This window comes from Nipponia nippon, unplaced genomic scaffold, assembly GCF_047370975.1.
Source record: "Nipponia nippon isolate SJK-2023a ecotype South Korea unplaced genomic scaffold, ASM4737097v1 scaffold_6, whole genome shotgun sequence".
NCBI lineage: Eukaryota > Metazoa > Chordata > Aves > Pelecaniformes > Threskiornithidae > Nipponia > Nipponia nippon.
In genome coordinates, this window is record NW_028262380.1 from 81,140,380 (window position 1) to 81,157,549 (window position 17,170).

Genomic DNA, 17,170 nt, shown 5'->3' on the forward strand with positions numbered 1-17,170 from the left:
CGTGAGGTGCATGGGGTTAGAAAAGAGAATTTTTAGGGGGCCAAGACACGGGACTTTTGAGTTCATGCCCAGCACAGGGTCCTTTGACCTTCCAGATGCTCCTTCTCCACACTTCTACCTTCGTTTATTTTCCCTTTCCTCATCTTCTTCTATTGCTTTGTAACTAGCTGTTTGCTTTCACCCTTCTCACCTTCCTGCACCGTTTTTTTCCCCCCACTTTATTCCTGATTTCTCCAGAACACTGTAGCTCTTCTAGTTCCTGACCACTCCTATGTGAGGAGTGTTTCCTAAGGACGCTGGGCATCCTGCACCCGAAAGGATCTTCCCCCCGGCTCCTACGGCAAGTGCCATCACCGCTATCGAGCGCATCTAATTGTGGCTGAATCACAACACAATGAATACCAAACATCCCATCCCGAGGTAAAGATTGTGCACACTTTTCTGCTCCGGTCGATAATTTCCCTTGCTGATAAAAAGCTGCATCTCATTCCAGCTTGGATAATTCTCACGGCACGTCTACACTCGAAAGTTAACTGCAGAGCACGAGTTCGTGCTGTAAATGCCTCAGTACTGAAATGTCCTCACTTCACCTTCCAGCCCTGAGTGTTTTTCTCCTCACTGAGCTCACTCTAACTTTCAACGTCTACTTGAAAGAGTGGGCATCAGGACTCGGATCCTCTAATTACAGACCTCCCGCCGCACAGCTTGACCCCCTCGCTGTTAAGCTGCCTCAATATGTTGACACATCTGAAGATACCCAGTTATTTGCAAAGTTCTCAAGTCCTCTCCCGAGATGCTGCTCCTTTCCAAGAGACACTTTTCTCTCCTGGCAGCCTGGCCTCCAGACTCTGTTTTTAAATAGGAAGCTTTGCATACAGCTGTATTAAAAATGCACTTTTGATGAAAGCCAGGTCAGTTGGGCAAATGTACTTTGGCTCCCACCACGCACCGTTTGCTGCCTGCACTAGGCCAAGTGCTCCCGAGCACATCCTCACCTCAGTCTCTTCTCCCAAGCAGCTGCCTCGAGCTGTCCCTCTGTGTAGGTCAAAATAACGTCTTCACCTCCTGCCAGTGCCACACATTTTGCTGGAGGTAAGTCTACCACAAACAATAGCCAGGCTGGAAAGGTCTTTGGCATGGCTGGACCCACATCCCAGGCTCTTCTTGCCTCTCTGCCACAGCCTGCGCACGGCTGTTGTGCTGGGCTTTTGTCACCACCACCACCGTCCTTGCCCACAGCTAACTGCAGTGCAAACAACCCCCCTCCCAGCTCGCCTGCCCTTCTGGCTCTGGCTCTCTTAAGCCTTTCTATGGAGACGTGGCCGTAGGGCTAACAGAGCAGCAGACAGGCCAGCCCAGCCCGCTCTCCCATTCTCTGTTGCCAAAAGAAACTCCCCACAAACGTTACTCTAAACACAGCCACCAAGAAAGGGAGTGAGACAAGAAGGAAGGGTGTTTTAGACAAGGTGGGCTGCGAGCACTCCCAGTGTCACACTTCTAGTGGGGAAACCTGCAATGTCTAGACTCAAGCCACGTAACGACACAAACCAGCACAGTCCGCAGGCTGGAGGAGTTTAAGATCTTAATTCACTCCCTCCCTCCAGTTCCCAGTTGGCTCTCACTGGCCCTTGGCAAAGATCCTGCAAATCCACTCCTGGGTATCGCAGCAGCTTTCAAGTCTTCTAGTGAGGCAGCTGTTGTGTCAAAATTGCATATCTTCCTAGATGGGGGATGACTTCTGTGGCATCTCAGCTATGGAAAGGCTACAGTGAGAGAAGTAAAGATGACATACAACCTGCCAGAGGCCATCAGACCTTCTGAGAAGCTGCAGTGCATTTGGCAAACTGGTATGAAAAAGATCCTCTGGACTCCAAGCTACTAGACAGAGACCAGGCCTAAATGGATTCTTTGGGACAGAAAGGGAGAGGATCTAAGTAGCAGAGTTTGGAAGAAAGGAAGGAAAGGAGAAAGAATGCAACTCGATTTTTAGCAAGACGGCCACATTGAGCATTTGGAAGCAGTGCAAATGACTCAAAGTACAGGATTGGTAACAGTTTACTCAGGTGGGCCAACCAAAAAAAAATGCTTGCAGCAAGAGACTGAGTTCTGATGCACTGCTCCCATCACTAGCTCTGCTACGCAAGCCCTCCCCAGGAACAGGCTCCACGGGCTCCTCCGACACAGCCATTTCTGTATGCGAGGTGGCAAGCGCCTCCAGGAGTTATCAGCTGCTGGTCTCCAGATGACAAACACGCACAGCCTGATTCATGCTCCTAGAGATACAATCCTTCACTTCTCGTGCTTGCAGCGACAGGCATCAGGCAATTTATTTTCACATGTCTTGAGGACTTTTTCTGTCACAAGTCCAGCAGCTACTAAATCCCAGCCAGTATCTCCACTCTGTTTGCCATCGGATGGTACAACCGCAGCTGGAGTTGTAAGCAATGGACCCCCAACACGTAGGACTCGGGTTCATGCAGATGGGACAGCAGCCCCAACCCCTTCCTGCCCCGTTTATACACACTCACGCGCACCCTGCCTGCAGAAGCTTTGGCTCTTTCAGCGCTGGATCGCTGCCAGACTCAACAGCTGCTCCTTGCCCAAACAGCCAGTCACCAGCTCCACTGAAAAAGCAGGGGAAAAAATGGAAGCATTCAATGAACCACTGTCAGCTAAAACATCTTTGCCTACAGCAACTAAGCGGCTGTGTGAAAATAAATCAACAGAGGTGACTGCACTGCCAGGAAACTGTTTTCACCTTTCCTGGCTATTTTCAGTTCATATTTGTAGGGGCCATTTTGCACTGCCTCCTCCCTTCAGTGTGGATACTGGACTTATACGCAAGACCTTGCAGCTTAACCAGATACTGTTGCTGAAGGAAAGATGTTCAAAAGAATACAGTTGACCCTCCAGTTACAACAGGGTGTGCAATTACTCTGCCTCAGCTGACACGATGGTATTCATTAAGCTGCAGTAACACGTCTTTCCAGAAAATCAGTGTTAAAACAGATGAAACTTCCAAGGTCTCGCTTCTTGGTTAAAGCAAGAGCACTCCAGTGGCTCCCGAGCCAACGGGTCTTCTTCTCTGCTCTGTTACTCAGGAGTTGCAGGGGTATAATGCAGGAGTCATACAGAAGTGACACAAGCGCAGGCTTTTAGAAGATGAGAGGTCCTGCAAAGTGATGTTTCTGTTCTTTCAGGATTGACCAGAAGTCAGAGAATCAATTAAAGATCCACTCACCGAACTGTCTCTTATCTGCATCAATGCGGGTACAACATTCCCAGGTTTGGGCTAACGCAAATGGCATCCCAGCAAGAACACAGTAAGAAGTCTGCTTGGCTTTAGGAAAGCACAGAGAGGTTCTACTCTGTGCTACGTGGTACCACGAACCCGAACCTGCCCTCCTCACCGTGAGCGGGGCAAGCTCAGCTTACTCATGGTCAGTCATTTATTCTCAAGGGAAGCCTCCGCAGCTGGGATACAGCGGAGAAAAACAACAGGTCGTGAATAAAAATCCAAGCGCTTTGCTATAGCGTGAGCTGGGTCTGTTAGTGTCAAGTTACGCATTTCAACGTTCGTGTTTTGGGAGACGAAAGCAGAAACACTTGAGTTCTGCCTAGGCTTTTGAATAATCTCGAAAACATAAATAATTAAATTAGAAAAATGCAGTGAGACCACTGAACACTGCAAGTCCTTCGAGCCCTTCTGTTCTACCAGGCAGACATCTTTTGCTTCCCTTTGCTTTGCCTCTGGGGCGGGGGGGGAGGTTAACTGTTTTCACAGCCTATTTCTGACAAGGAAGACTTCATCTACCACTCTGCTCTAAGCCTGATACAAACTGATCCATGATCTTTAAATACACTGCTACATAACTGAACCTATCCCCTTTTATTCTCAACTTTACCTTCTCTTAATGGTTTTAATACTTTACAGAAGCAGGCGGAGGGACGGGGGCAGGACACAACACTGGTATAAGATTAAAACAGGGCAGAGATCAAACAACTGTATTCCAAAATTCAAAATAGATTCAGTTAGACCAGATGCTATAAAACATGAACAAGAGGAAAGGCTGTGCTTCGTCACAACGCAGACAACAGTGTTTCAACAACAGGATGGAGTAAGAAACCTGGTCTCACAGGTCTTTTTCATCTCCAGAGGGAATTCCACAAGAGGGAGTTTACTGGAACTATAGTAATTAACACAGTCTAGTTCATCCTTTTTGTGATTTTGGAACATGCTTATTGCAGATGCTAAAACTCTTCTGAGAAAAATATTTCTGAACAGCCCAAGGCTCGTCTGGACAATCAGATGACAGATTTGTAAAAACAGAGAGGATACAAAGAAAGAGTGAATGGCAATGAGTTAAGGACTGTATCGGAAATTTAAGACTTTCTCCACTGGTTTGACTTTATGCAGAAAATGCAGCCAGGCAGAACTAAAGCAAATTGGTTTAATTCCCTCGAGGAAATAGGAACAAATTTTCCCAGCAACTTTCAGCTACAAGCATGCGTGACTGCAAATTTGGATGGAATGTACAATCAGTAATCTACAAACCAGTAATAAAACGAAACGTTAGCCTTTCCCCACCACTTCGGCAGTACATGGGCACTGCCAATTAAAACACTAGGAGCAGGTGGAAAGGAAATGGTAAAATAAAACCAAATGAAGTAGAAGATTATTTGATACTTAAGTCCATAAATTCTTTTGGACTGGGTCTCTCTCTTCTATTTATACATGCACAATGGGGCCCTAGTCTACAGTCGCTGCTGGAGGACAGAGGTTTTTCGGACTTTCAAAACTTGAAACAAACCGTCAGCTCTTCGAGGCAAACCACTTCAGAAAAGGAAGCTGGACTTAGAATCTGAAGTGCTTTCCCGTGAAATCTGCCAAAAAGCCCTAAGCCTGTATTTAAGCAGGAGGGCTAGTTCCGAACAAATTAAAGTGACGGCTCAAGAAGTTAAGCGTGTGCTCCACCCCTTTGCTGAATTATAGCTGCAGAAATAATTAGAAGCCTTCTAAAAAGGCCAACATCAAGAGGAGAAAAGTGTTAACTTTAGAGAAAACAATTAAACTGTCACGATGAAAAAGCAGCTGCCTTACAGTCTGGGAAAAGTAAAAATATTTCACAGGAGCAGGGGAAGCTCATGAAGGCACTATCATACCTCCATCAAAGAGAAAACTCTAACTTCACAATCTTAGTCTTTCCAATCACTAACACTTTTAGTGTTAGTGATTTAGATGCATCTCGGTGTTTTATAGAATTACTAATTTATTTTGTAAATATGCTTCCTGAGAACAGTTAGTCCAATCGACTTTCAGGAAGAGCGCACTGTATGAAACAAATGAATGGCAAAACAAAGCAAAGAAAATTTCCAGAAAGTATTTTCTGTGTGCTTTTCTCAGTTCTATCCCCATCCCTCCAAGCAATTTTCTACGCACCTCAAAGTACTGTCTCCTGAAAGGTCTGGCATTAGCAACTGCAGTTAGCCTGCACTGAATTCAAAGAAAACCCCCACAGATCAGATGGCCAGGCATGGCTCAAGGTGTTATATCCTTAGTAAAATTAGTGCATACCTCCTGCTCTGTACCCTTAACACCACAAAAACCACAGTCGCTTTTCCAAAAGAAAATTCTGACTTGAAAGAGGACAGTGGTGAAAAAACGCAGTGTTCAAAAGCAGAGAGTTTTAGACCAACAGAACTGATCTGCTGAGGAATTTTAATGAATATTTCCCCAACCAGTAATCAATTTTACACTGTATGACTTAGTTTCTCTGTTCACTCCTTCCTTTACTCTAGGGTGAACATTAACACCTATGTCAACAGCAGATCCCTCAACAGAGAGTATATCTAATAGCTGGGGTACCGCTTTTGTCTGCTGTTTGGCTATCACAAAGTATTGCAGCCTTTTTTGCTTTGAGTTACCTGTGCAGAGGAGGTGATCCTGAAAGTATCCCCTCCCGCACGAAGTCACACACTGCCCGTTCTTCATTAGCAGGGATGTCCGGCACAAGGAGCACTCAAATCCATTGGTACAGGCTGAGCATGTTTCATTGCAGGCTTCCAAGAGAAAGAATAGAAAAGGAGGATGTATTAATCCCACATGTCTTGATGCAGCAAGACTCTCCTGCTCTGATAAAAGGCGACAATTTTGCTTCATTTTGGCAAAAGAGTTTGAGAATTTGCATTTTTCAGGGGCTTCCACCTGAAACCTCCTGAAATCTTAAGCCCATGGTTACTACTCAGCATGCGCCTGAATGCTTTTCCAAACAAAGCCTGGCAATCTCTTTATAATGAGCCTGTGGGATCCTACAAACAAAAGCACAGCAAGCCACAGAGAAGACAGTCATCTGACAGGGTGTCAGCCCTTGCAGAAGTTACCTAAGCAAGTCCCCCCATCCTGGTAGAAGCCCGATTCACACGTCTCCACACAGCGCCCATCCTGCAGCTGCCTTCTTGCATCTCGGCAGGCGTTACAGCGATCAAAGGACTGAGAGCAGGTCAAACAGTCTGGGTGGCAGTCAACTGGCACAAAGAAAAGACACAAAGGTAAAAACCATCAGCAGTGTTTTCAATCAGGAAAGCATAAAACAATGCATCCTCCAAAATCAAAGTGAAATTTATTACTTATTTCTGCAGGTAGTTCAAGGCGTGTTAGTTTTGGAATGGTTTTTTTCCAAGATCACATGAAAGGGGCTAAACATTACATTGCTGTATTCTAGTACATGAGACAGACTCAGATTTTCTAGACTATTGATAAATAACTGTCCACACGGTTTCTCAGCGGTAAAAATCGTAAGTCATCAGAAATTAATGGGCCGAAACAACCTGAATTTGAGTTTTCCTTCAGTCAAACCCGGCAATAAGTCAAGACTGTGTCCATGCCAGGTCAGAGTACAGGTGGCAGACCGCTCCCCCTCCAGTCAAACGCTTTATGTCACAGCACCGTAGCAATCATTCCTGACCAGGGGTACTTTCTCAAATGGCATGGTTGCTCTCTCTGCAGAGGTCCGGCGAAGGACTACTTTTGCTTTACTACAGAGCTACTTTTGCTTGCTGGAAGAAAAGCTGCCTGTTCCTTCCTGACCAGTCAGCAAAAAGGAAAAAACTCTCCTTCTCCTGCTGAAAACTCTCCTTCATTTACACTAAATAACCTCCAAGTTTCCACGGAGATGTACCTAAGGAAAGGATCAGGAATCAAGAAGACATGCAGTTGTAAATAATAATGTAGATAATAATTAATCCACAGTGATAAACAGGAGGAATGACTATAGGATGCTCTGCCTCTATCTATTTCTTTCCAGTAACCTTCCAAAGGTATATGCAGCCCCATCCTTCCAGCCTGACAACGAACTGGCTATGCGCGAGGTACAGAATGGACAATTTTTCGCCAGGTACAAAAAAATTCCCTCTGCTCCAACCCGAATGTCTCAGTGAGAGGGCATATTTGCTGGTTTTCACATAAATACAGCTGTACTAGGGCTAGATGCTTTACACTGGCTGAAAATGAATGGGTTCTCTCTGCCTGCTTCCCCCCGACACATCTGTGAGAAGCCGCAATAAATTTTTACTGGCTTTAACGAAGCAGATGCGTTAGGGACTGATGCTCTGGGCTCACAGATTGAACTGCCGCAGGCTGGATTTTGCATTTGTTTCTCATTCCGTTCAACGCGACGCCGAAAAAGACAGAGGGAAAACAGCAGGCTTCAGTAAATGAAATTTCCATTCACCCTTTTAGGACACAAAACCGCAAGTTTCGCTCTGTACGTCCAATAGCATGACTTCAAAGCCTGTATTTTCCAAAACGCTACCATTACGGAAGCTAAACGAAGAGGCCAGATTTTCAAGGGTAACCAGTACACAGTGGCATTTTTTGATAAGCAGGAGAACAGATGGGTGCTGAGAGCACTTTATAATCTGTCCCCTTCTTAGGAGCCTGTGCAGATGCTGCTCCCTTTTGAAAATCCAGGACAATTTGATCTGAACTGTCCGAAACTCATTTTCCTCACTTTGCAATTTGTAGCGCTTTGCATTTTTATTAGCATGCAGTAAATAACAAGATTTAAAACATTAATATGGCAACTGTGCTGAGGCACTCCTGCAAATGACAGCATAATTAAACTATGAAGCTATTTTCTTTTTACTGAGATAAAACATTAACTGGAGCACTCTGATAAAACCAAAGTTACATGAATGCAACAAGAAGAGCTACCAACATGAAAAATTAGCAAACCACAGCTAAAGCTTACCAACTATGAAATGTAAATCAAGGAGAATGACAATATCCTGGAGAAAAATTAATTTACATGCAAAATTAACATATAAGCTAAGGCTATCCTAATCTTTCCAAGTAATTATGAACTGGCAGCCATTCAGCCCCAGGTGAGCTTGTGGCATAACAGTGTAAACAGCTTCTTTTTTCTTTTCCACTCCCAAGAAATAATCAGGAGCCCAGAAACTCCAAAACCCACGGTAGGATTCAGAAAGGAGCAGTCCCCTGCCTTATGAAACCCATGTTGAGGGGGGGAAAAAAAAAGACGAAACATTTCCAAAACACCAACCCCAAGGAGAAACTCTTTTGCCAAAAGAAAGCTACCGTTTAAACCAGGGGAAGTCAGTGGGAGCCTTTGGATGGAGCCCTAAACCTCTCTAAGAACCCTAATTAAATTATATGAAAATGAGTTAATTAGCAACTACAAACTGAAGACAACTTAAAATTCAACACAGGTATCAGACCGGTACCGGGGAAGCGAGGGCCGCAGGGATGCCAGAACAACCCCCGTGCCAGAGGCGTATGCAACGCACACTCTCCCTCCCAAAAAGGGGGACAGTAAGAAACGATTGACCCTGGGTCTGTACCTGGCTCGCAGCGCGGGCAGCAGTCACCCTTCGCCTCAACAGCCAGGCTGCCCAGCGGGCAGGGCGGGCAGGAGCGCTGGAAGCAGGTCACCTCCGCGTCTCGGCATTCGCATTCTCCGCACGGCCCTTCTTCCCATTTCGCTCCGTTCTGCACAAGAAACAGCGAACGGCCAGCATCAGCAGTGAAGGAGAGCCTTTGCACAAAGTGGTTTTGCCACGCACGGAATCTCTGGGTAAATTGCAGGGCAATTGACAAGTAAATTAAACATTTCTGGGACTGTTTCAGCACCGAGGCCTGCCGACATGGGACTGCCTGCCTCTCTACCATTAACCCTCTTGCTCTCTTTGCCTTTCCAGAATAAGGCAGCCTGCAAAGTGCCTACTGAGGAGTCCTTGGCCCGTGAACACCTCTCATTCCCTCTCAGCACTCCCTCCAAAGCAGGGTGTTTTTCAGTTAGCCGTTAAGTCCTTTCTACTTCTTCACCTCCCTTCGTTTTCTCTGACTCAAGGCATTTTCTCCTGTCTCCAAATTTTGCTGCCTCACTTGTTCACTTATTTTTCACAGCCCGGTAACAAGTACTTGAATCTGCTCTGTATCAGAACAGAAGATACCCACAATCTGTCCTCTGCCTGAATCTATGTCTTTGCATAATGACCTTTTTGTCACACCTGAAATCTCTTTCTAACCTTGACAGCATTTTACTTCTTCTCCCCCTCTCTTCTATTGCCTTGTTTGCCATCACCAAGGACCGGCCGGAACACCACAGAGATGAAGAGGTATCACCGGCTTGCTTCAAAACTACCCATCGCACCCGACACCTGTCTACTTTTATTAGTCGGTGGAGGAGAGAGATCTTGCACCCACTGTTCCCCTCCTGCGATCCGCATCCCTTGGCGTGCTCAAAAGGCCACAGAAGCTGCCCTCAGCGGCTGAGGCTCTGCTGGCAACACGTGAGGAAGTCAAAAGGCAGAAAAGAGAGAGTAAGCATTTTAAATGCCCGCGAAGCTTTTGTGCCAGTTCTTCTCTTAAAAGAGATAAAGCACAGACTGGAATAAACCTGACACCTTCATACGTTTTACCTCACTTGGGTCAGAGAGAGAGATCTGAGGAAGGAAAGGGAAGTATTACCATTAAAAAAAAACAAAGCAGTATTAAAATTCCCATTTCTCACATCTGTTGGCAAATAGCAGCGATGAGCTCCAGTCCTCATCTGTCCGAGCAACGAAAAGTCCATTGCTGGTATATTTAATCCAAGATACTTAACGTTTCCTTTCTATTTAACTTCAGAAGGAAAGTCCCTTGAAAATATTCCTAAAAAAATGGACTCCTGTCCCAGTAAAAATTAAAATCAGTGGGAAGCATAGGCAGAAAGGTATACCCTGCCCCTCTACTTTATAGGATTAAAGTCAGGCATCTTCAACTCCATGAGAACTGCAGGAAACCTATGAGTACGTATATTAAGTATTACAGGGAAATGATTGATTATACCACGCAAAGGAAAGCAAGGCAAACTTAAACTCTGCAGCACACCTTATAAACAAATGCATTCTGGAAATTGTAAAAGCGATCTGCAGACAATATTAGTAGATTATTTTTCTGCTACACTTGCAAACAATATCCTTCTCAGAACTGGACAGGGAGAGTCAATTACTCCAAACCTTTATGAGCAGAACTCACTAGTACGTGCTCCAAAGTACCAGGATACTCACGGCTTTGGTATGCTCTTTGTAAACACAGTAACTATTACTTGAAATACATTCAGGACAGCACTTCCCATCTAAGTGAATTAATTCTTCACCCTGTGAAGAGAAAGGTTGCAGCAATTCAAATGGAATCAACACCACCAAAAATACTGTGGAATGCAGAGGCAGAACAGCTCTTGCCCTGGAATGCAATCTTCAATATCTCATTTCACCTTATCTTCTCTCTATCCTACTTCATCTCTGTAGGTACAGTTTGAAAAATGCGATCAGCGAATAGTGCAGTTGCAGAACCAACCTCAGAAAAGGCCAGGGAATTTGGCGATAAGGCCATTACTTCATCCCTAAATCCTGCAGAGAAAGAACCCCCCAATATAATCCACTGCAAGTACAGAGAATAGGAATGCCATATTTTTGTTATGAATCACCAGGATTTTACTGGACCACTGTCAAGATCTCAATGCATAGAAGCTTACCTTCATTTTGAATGTTTGACTCTTTTTCCCCGAGAGAATTTCAAAGCACATGCTCTACTTATCCCAGATGGAAACAGCCTGTTCTTTGTTACAACTGTACAACTCCACAGAATCCACTTAAATAACTTTGGTTTGAAGATGAGAATTTAGCAGCAGGAGAAGGGAACAAAGTGCCCTAAGTCGTCACAACTTTTTGCGCCCAAGTGGAAGCTGAGCATTTAGAAAAGAGGGAGACTCTGTCCTAGGGAACCAGGACACAGCTCAAAAGAAACAGCTTCCATTTCCTGACCTGAGTAGCTTTTCTGGACCAGATTCTCATGCACTATAAACATAGGCAGGGTAATACATACTAGTCAGAACACAGACATACATATACAAAACCAATACAATTTAAAAGTTACAAATGAAGGACGAAACTAGATTTTATGCCGATCTGCACTGAGCACTCATTTAATCTATGCCCTTTAAATGTCAGTGTTAATACTCATCCCAAATCTCAGCAGGCATAATCTTCCTAACTTTGCAGTCATGCTGGTTACTTACCTGTGACAAACGGAGAAGTCATGACCGTGCGTTAAATGTTTGTGAGGGGCTCACACACCCAGTGAAATCACACAGCTCACGCTGGCTGCCATTTCAGCGTGTTGCTGCTTTCTTCTGGCGGCTCACGAAATTCAGCTAAGCGCCAAGTTTACCAAACAGCTTTGCTGATTTACACCAACCGGGCATCTGTTCCAGCAGTCACTCCAGGATATTTTTTGCCGTGCCACACTGGCACGCTCACCAATTTATGTACGTGAATTACTTTAGACATAGATAAGGCAATAACAGCAACCCTCATGCATTTCTGAGAATGGTTAAGAGGAGAAACCGTATGGTTCTCAGTCATCGAGGACCACACACAGCCTAAATCTCTCTCTGCTGGCTCTATACGTTTTTGCTCTTAAATCATTACATCAAAACGCCACTGGCCGTGGTTGGATCTCATGTCACTACTATGTACTGTAAACTCTCCCATCCCCAGCCCTGCCCACATCCCCACCCGCATACATAAACACGCGCTATAGGAAAACTGAGAACAACTAGCCATGGAACATGGCTCACCCAGGCAAAAAAAATGCAACCACGCTGCTCTGCCAAGACTCAGAAAAGGGAGAGGCCACGTGAGATAACTTGTGGCTTTGCTGAAGAGAGATTCCTCATATTCCAGGTTGAGAACACTGAAAGGCAGCGATGGGCAGGGAGGCAGAAAGGAGAAAAAAACGTGGTATGCAATCTCTCTCAAACACGTACACACCTACATCCACACGCACCATCCGTAACTCTAAATATCGGAAAGACTCCTGCAGCTTGCCGGCTGTATGGCAGTCACGCAGCGCCCTGCAAGCTCTATCTGACTGATCCTGTAGGTTCCAGGGCCGGCAGCAGAAATATTTCATCACCAGCCTACCCGAGTGGGTAGGCTGCAGCATCCCCGGCTAGCACCCACGACCCGCCCTCCTCTGAACTTTGTCACGAGTGTGCTTACTTAGCTGGGGTGCTGGCAAGCGCTCCAGCAGGATTATTTGGTGCACTGACAGTTTGAGGGGTTTTGGTTGAGCGCATCCACTTCAACATCCATAGCTAACCCAGCGTGCCACAGAACCCGTATCCCTAGCTCGTCAGTAACCTGCGGAAAATGGCTTTTTGAAGATTCGGTCAGAATCACCACAGACGCTTTCATTTGGCACTTGCTGGCCAGGTTTGTTTGAAAGGGTTTATAAGATAAACCTCTACCCTGCCCTCACGTAATGCTGCTATGCTACGTCGAGCTGTCTAGGATTTGCAGTTCATATCTGTGGCCTCATTACATTTTAAATAGGACAATGTGACGAGAAAATTAATAGTGCCTTAATGAAGAGATGAATCCAAATGCTCCTAGCTTCACATCAGCTCTGATTTATTGATGCAGGCGTCTAAAAAACAGAGCTACAACTCAAAAAGGAAAAAGCAAAGGAAAAAGAAAATATTTCATTTGCTTTTTGAGTAAATATTTTCTTGTAATTAATTAATGTGCACCTTGTACTATTGAGATCAACTATGACTGAACATGACTTGAGGAAGCTAGTTTATCTTAAGGGAAGCCACGCAGAATAATAAATCCCTGGGCAAGTATCTTTTATCAAGTGGGACCGTAACTCTTCTCTACAACAAAGGACACTGTCTTCCTCCTTCTGCCCTCCTAGCAATCGCGTTTCAACCAATTCAAAATTGCAGCGGTTCATACGCTGACAAATAATACAACTTTTTGAGATGCTCGGGCTTTTAGATGGGTGGTTACCTCAGGGAGCCCGAGTTTGAAAAATTATCGTGCGAGTGATACGCTGCACATTTTTGAACCCCCCCAGTTTTGAACCCTACGTGTTAATGTTTCCAGCTATTGTTCTGTAAAATATCCCTGCCTTTTCTGAATAATGGATTCTTTGTCAGTACCCAAGATACGAGCATGAATATTAAATAATTCTCCCTACTGAGCCATGACAGCATGCCATCATCATTAGTGTAAATGATCCAATTTACAGCCATAAGCATGCAGGAAGCTGACTGAAACAGATGCGAGTGCACAAGATTTTATGACAACCACGACTTTCCACCCAGCAAAACCTCTCCGTGCAGTTTAAGGTCAGATGATGGTCAGCAGTACTACACCAGTGACAAGAGTCGGGGTCCCACACTCAATGCATTTTTGCTATTTAAAAGGCACAATCTCAGACGAACAAGCACACGCTTTTATTCCTAGACACATCCTCTCTGCATGATCATCATCTGGGAGCCCATGTGCAGATTCTCACTTTTTTGAACACTCATTAAAACAATCTAATCCAGTGAATCCGTTATGTCTGGATTTTGGCTGGACTTCAGTCGCAACACAAGGGTGCTGCTACTCAACATTCAGCACACAAGCAGTTGCCAGAAAAGCATTGCCACTGAGAGAGAAGACTTGCAGGGCTACAATTCCTTCCCTTCTCTTCGCTGACACTGTGGAGTAGCAGGTATAAAGCAGATATTAGCCCACTAATTAAAACAGATGCGGTGACAAACACCACGGAAGTCTTATCCTACTGCAAACAGGCAACTCAAAACATATTTGTAGGGGGTGTGCGTCTGCATGTGAAGCGTTCAACCCTATCTAATGCGTTTTGCACATCCGCTACAGAGTAAATATAACCTAACCTGGCGGAGGGGTTTAGTTTTGGAGTAAAAAGCACTGGGAATAAAATACATTACCAGCTTCGCTTCCATGCCAAGAATGGCATGGAAAAAAATGAAGAAAAGTGGAACGCTGACTTCCATATCCAACTACCTTACTGAAGCCCCCTGTAGCATACAGAATGAAGATAAAAGGAACGTTCCTTAAGCTTTTAACTGTCTCTGACCTGTACGTCTCTCCCCATGTTCAGCTCCTGGTAAAGCCGGTGGTCACTGAAACCTCTGGGTGTTTGAGCCTCCATTATAGCAGGCAGACAACAGCGTGGGAGGGAATCCAAGTTGATTTAGTCACTGATTCACACTGCCTTGCTTCACAATGCAAGCCCACTGAGCAGTCAACCTTGCATGGCAAATCCAAAGATTACTCTCCTTTGCCGTGAAGTGTTTTCAAGGTAATCACACAAAACGAGCCCCGAGAGAAGGGCAGGTTCTTTGAGCATCTCAAGATGTCACTCAAGAAAAAAGAAAAAGGGGGAAAAAAAAATCCCAAGACTTGACAGATGCATCTTGCAAGAAGAAAACCTTTCTTACCTTGGCACACTCCACTCTGCCACACTCTGCTTCCTGGCAAGTGACTTGCCCTTCATCACAGACGCAGAAGTCGCAGCGGGTACTATTCCACATCTCACTGTGGTACCTGGTAGTGCCATCATACAAGCAGTTTCCCTTGGAAGGCACACACTCCTCACAACACTTTCCCGGGCGCTGCACTTTGTTCTGCCCCTACAAAACATCAGCAACCATTGAGCAGGACCGTCTGAACCCGTTGGCACGGGCACAGTGATATGTGCAGCCAGGGCATCAGAGGTGAATGATTTTTAACTACCTTCTCACAGGTAATAGAGTCACAGGTCTCTCTCAGACATTGGACTTCTCCTCTATGACATGCACATGCAGTGCAGGTATTTTTTTGCCACTGTTCGCCATGCTGTTCAAAAAGAACACGTATACAATTGTTACATGCTCTTCGGAAATAACCAAATTCTTTCCAGAAATCCGTGCTGCTTATGGAATACGATGGCTCCCTCTGCATGTCTGTATCCGACAATAAACTTTTCTGAAAAAATGCTTATCTCTACATGATCAGCAAACAGGAAGAAGAGGTATGAGGTCTAGATGACACTGTGGTGTGTATTTCTCATTAACTGCAAGGCAGTGACATTGGTGAGGCCTTAACTACTACTATTAGCAAAACATTATCATTAACAGAAAATCTCACAAACTTATATTCATTAAATAATAAATTAATTCCAGATGATACAACGAAAGCTATAGCTTGACCTTCACCAGGGCTTTCTGCTTTCCTGCTTCAAAAAAGCGTGAAAAGAAAGTGCCTAATCTGCTTCACCCTGCAAACTTCCTTTCTGCTTGCCAGCAAATTCTTATCTAGTCCTAATTTCTTTCAACTCTTTTGGCTTTCCAGGAAGAAAAAAAGCAACGGTTATACTAAGCTATCAGTGCTGGCAGAAAGTCAGATGTCACGGAGAAGGGAAAGAGAGATGTGCCAGAACTTGTGAACAACTGCCTTCTGGTGCGGCTCGTCAAAGGTTACCTGGTACACTCTTCCTGACACCGAGCAGGGCTTTGGAACGCATTCTGGGCAGCATTTTCCAGGAGACATAACCATAACTTCATCCTAAATAGAAAGCAGGAGAGAAAAGTAAAATAAGAGCATGAACAGTTGACATGGGGCTCAGGATCACCGCCTGGAATTCCAGGCATTTAGAATTTGTGTGATAACCCACAGTCACTCAAGGCTTCATTTTGGCTCCAGTATCTGGGGGCAGTCTTCACAGCATGAGATCATCATAGAAAGCTAGAAAGATATTTCCTTCACCTCATTTTCTGGGCTTCTTTGGATGGCAATTGAGGTCCAAATACATAGATAGGTACACAGATGCAGATAAAACACATACACACACGAGATAAAGCACATATATTCAGGTATACAGATATACAGAGGGAAAAAAGCATATATAAAGCTATGTAGCACATGAAAGCATGAGACGGAGAAGAGATTTTTTTCCTGGTACTGCCACATTTTGAGGCTTTGAATGTGTGATTTACACTCGCCATCTCTCAGGCATTTGCACAGTTTTAGTTAAATCCATACAGCATAACTGTCTGTACAGGTGTTAAATTATGCTTAAAACTGGATTATCCTAATTTAAACATTTTCATGACTGATTTAAAACACATTGGAATAGGCTGGCACTTCACATCAATATAACAGTTCCTGCGTGCCTCCACTCCATCCAAAACGTGTCTGTAATTCCCCTGCTGCAATTTCATGTACAGCCAACAATTTGGAGTAGTATTGTTCACCAGCACCTCCCTCCAGCCACATCAGGACGGCCGGAAGGCCGACGTGTGGACCGAAAGTAGCGTCGAAATGCCAAGCGCTATTATCTCATCTGCTTTGCCAGTCAAATCACTCGCTTTCAAAGAAAGAGTGGAAGACTTTGTATAGAAGTTATCAACGATAGATTTCCCAACAGAGTTAAAAGAACTCTGTCATGGATTTTGGTGGGATATGTAGTGTGACATTCAGGTGCACGCCAGCATGCAACAAGCATTTTTGAAATTCCTCTCCCTCAGCACCCAGGGAAGGACACGGTTATCTGAAAGACGGAAGATGAGAGTTTAATACTGGGAGAATTTATGTATTTGCTTTTGACAGGTAGTGGAGAACGAAGAAAGTGACAGAGATAAAGGCACGTGCAAGGAAATGTTAGGCATGATTGAGAGCAGAACAGGATCCTTGCTCATCCTGCCAAGGTCCCTTCCACCGGGCACCTTGGTAGGAAATATCTGGAACACCATCAGAACAGGCTTCCTGCTGCGTTAACTTGGATGCTCTCGGCCAATTGTTCTCAGATACATCA

At 44.8% G+C, this 17,170-nt stretch overlaps 1 protein-coding gene across 2 annotated transcripts in view; it reads right to left on the minus strand.

Moving 5' to 3' along the window:
- The window catches only part of FRAS1 (Fraser extracellular matrix complex subunit 1), a 171,233-nt gene that overhangs the window by 85,484 nt on the left and 68,579 nt on the right, over nt 1–17,170 (minus strand). For both annotated transcript variants that reach the window (XM_087736406.1, XM_087736405.1), the window contains 7 exons: nt 15,838–15,921; nt 15,112–15,213; nt 14,817–15,008; nt 10,570–10,659; nt 8,860–9,007; nt 6,382–6,525; nt 5,926–6,060 (listed from right to left, as the gene is read on the minus strand). In XM_087736406.1, coding sequence (XP_087592532.1) covers nt 5,926–6,060; nt 6,382–6,525; nt 8,860–9,007; nt 10,570–10,659; nt 14,817–15,008; nt 15,112–15,213; nt 15,838–15,921 — 895 coding nt within the window. The remainder of the gene's footprint in view (nt 1–5,925; nt 6,061–6,381; nt 6,526–8,859; nt 9,008–10,569; nt 10,660–14,816; nt 15,009–15,111; nt 15,214–15,837; nt 15,922–17,170) is intronic.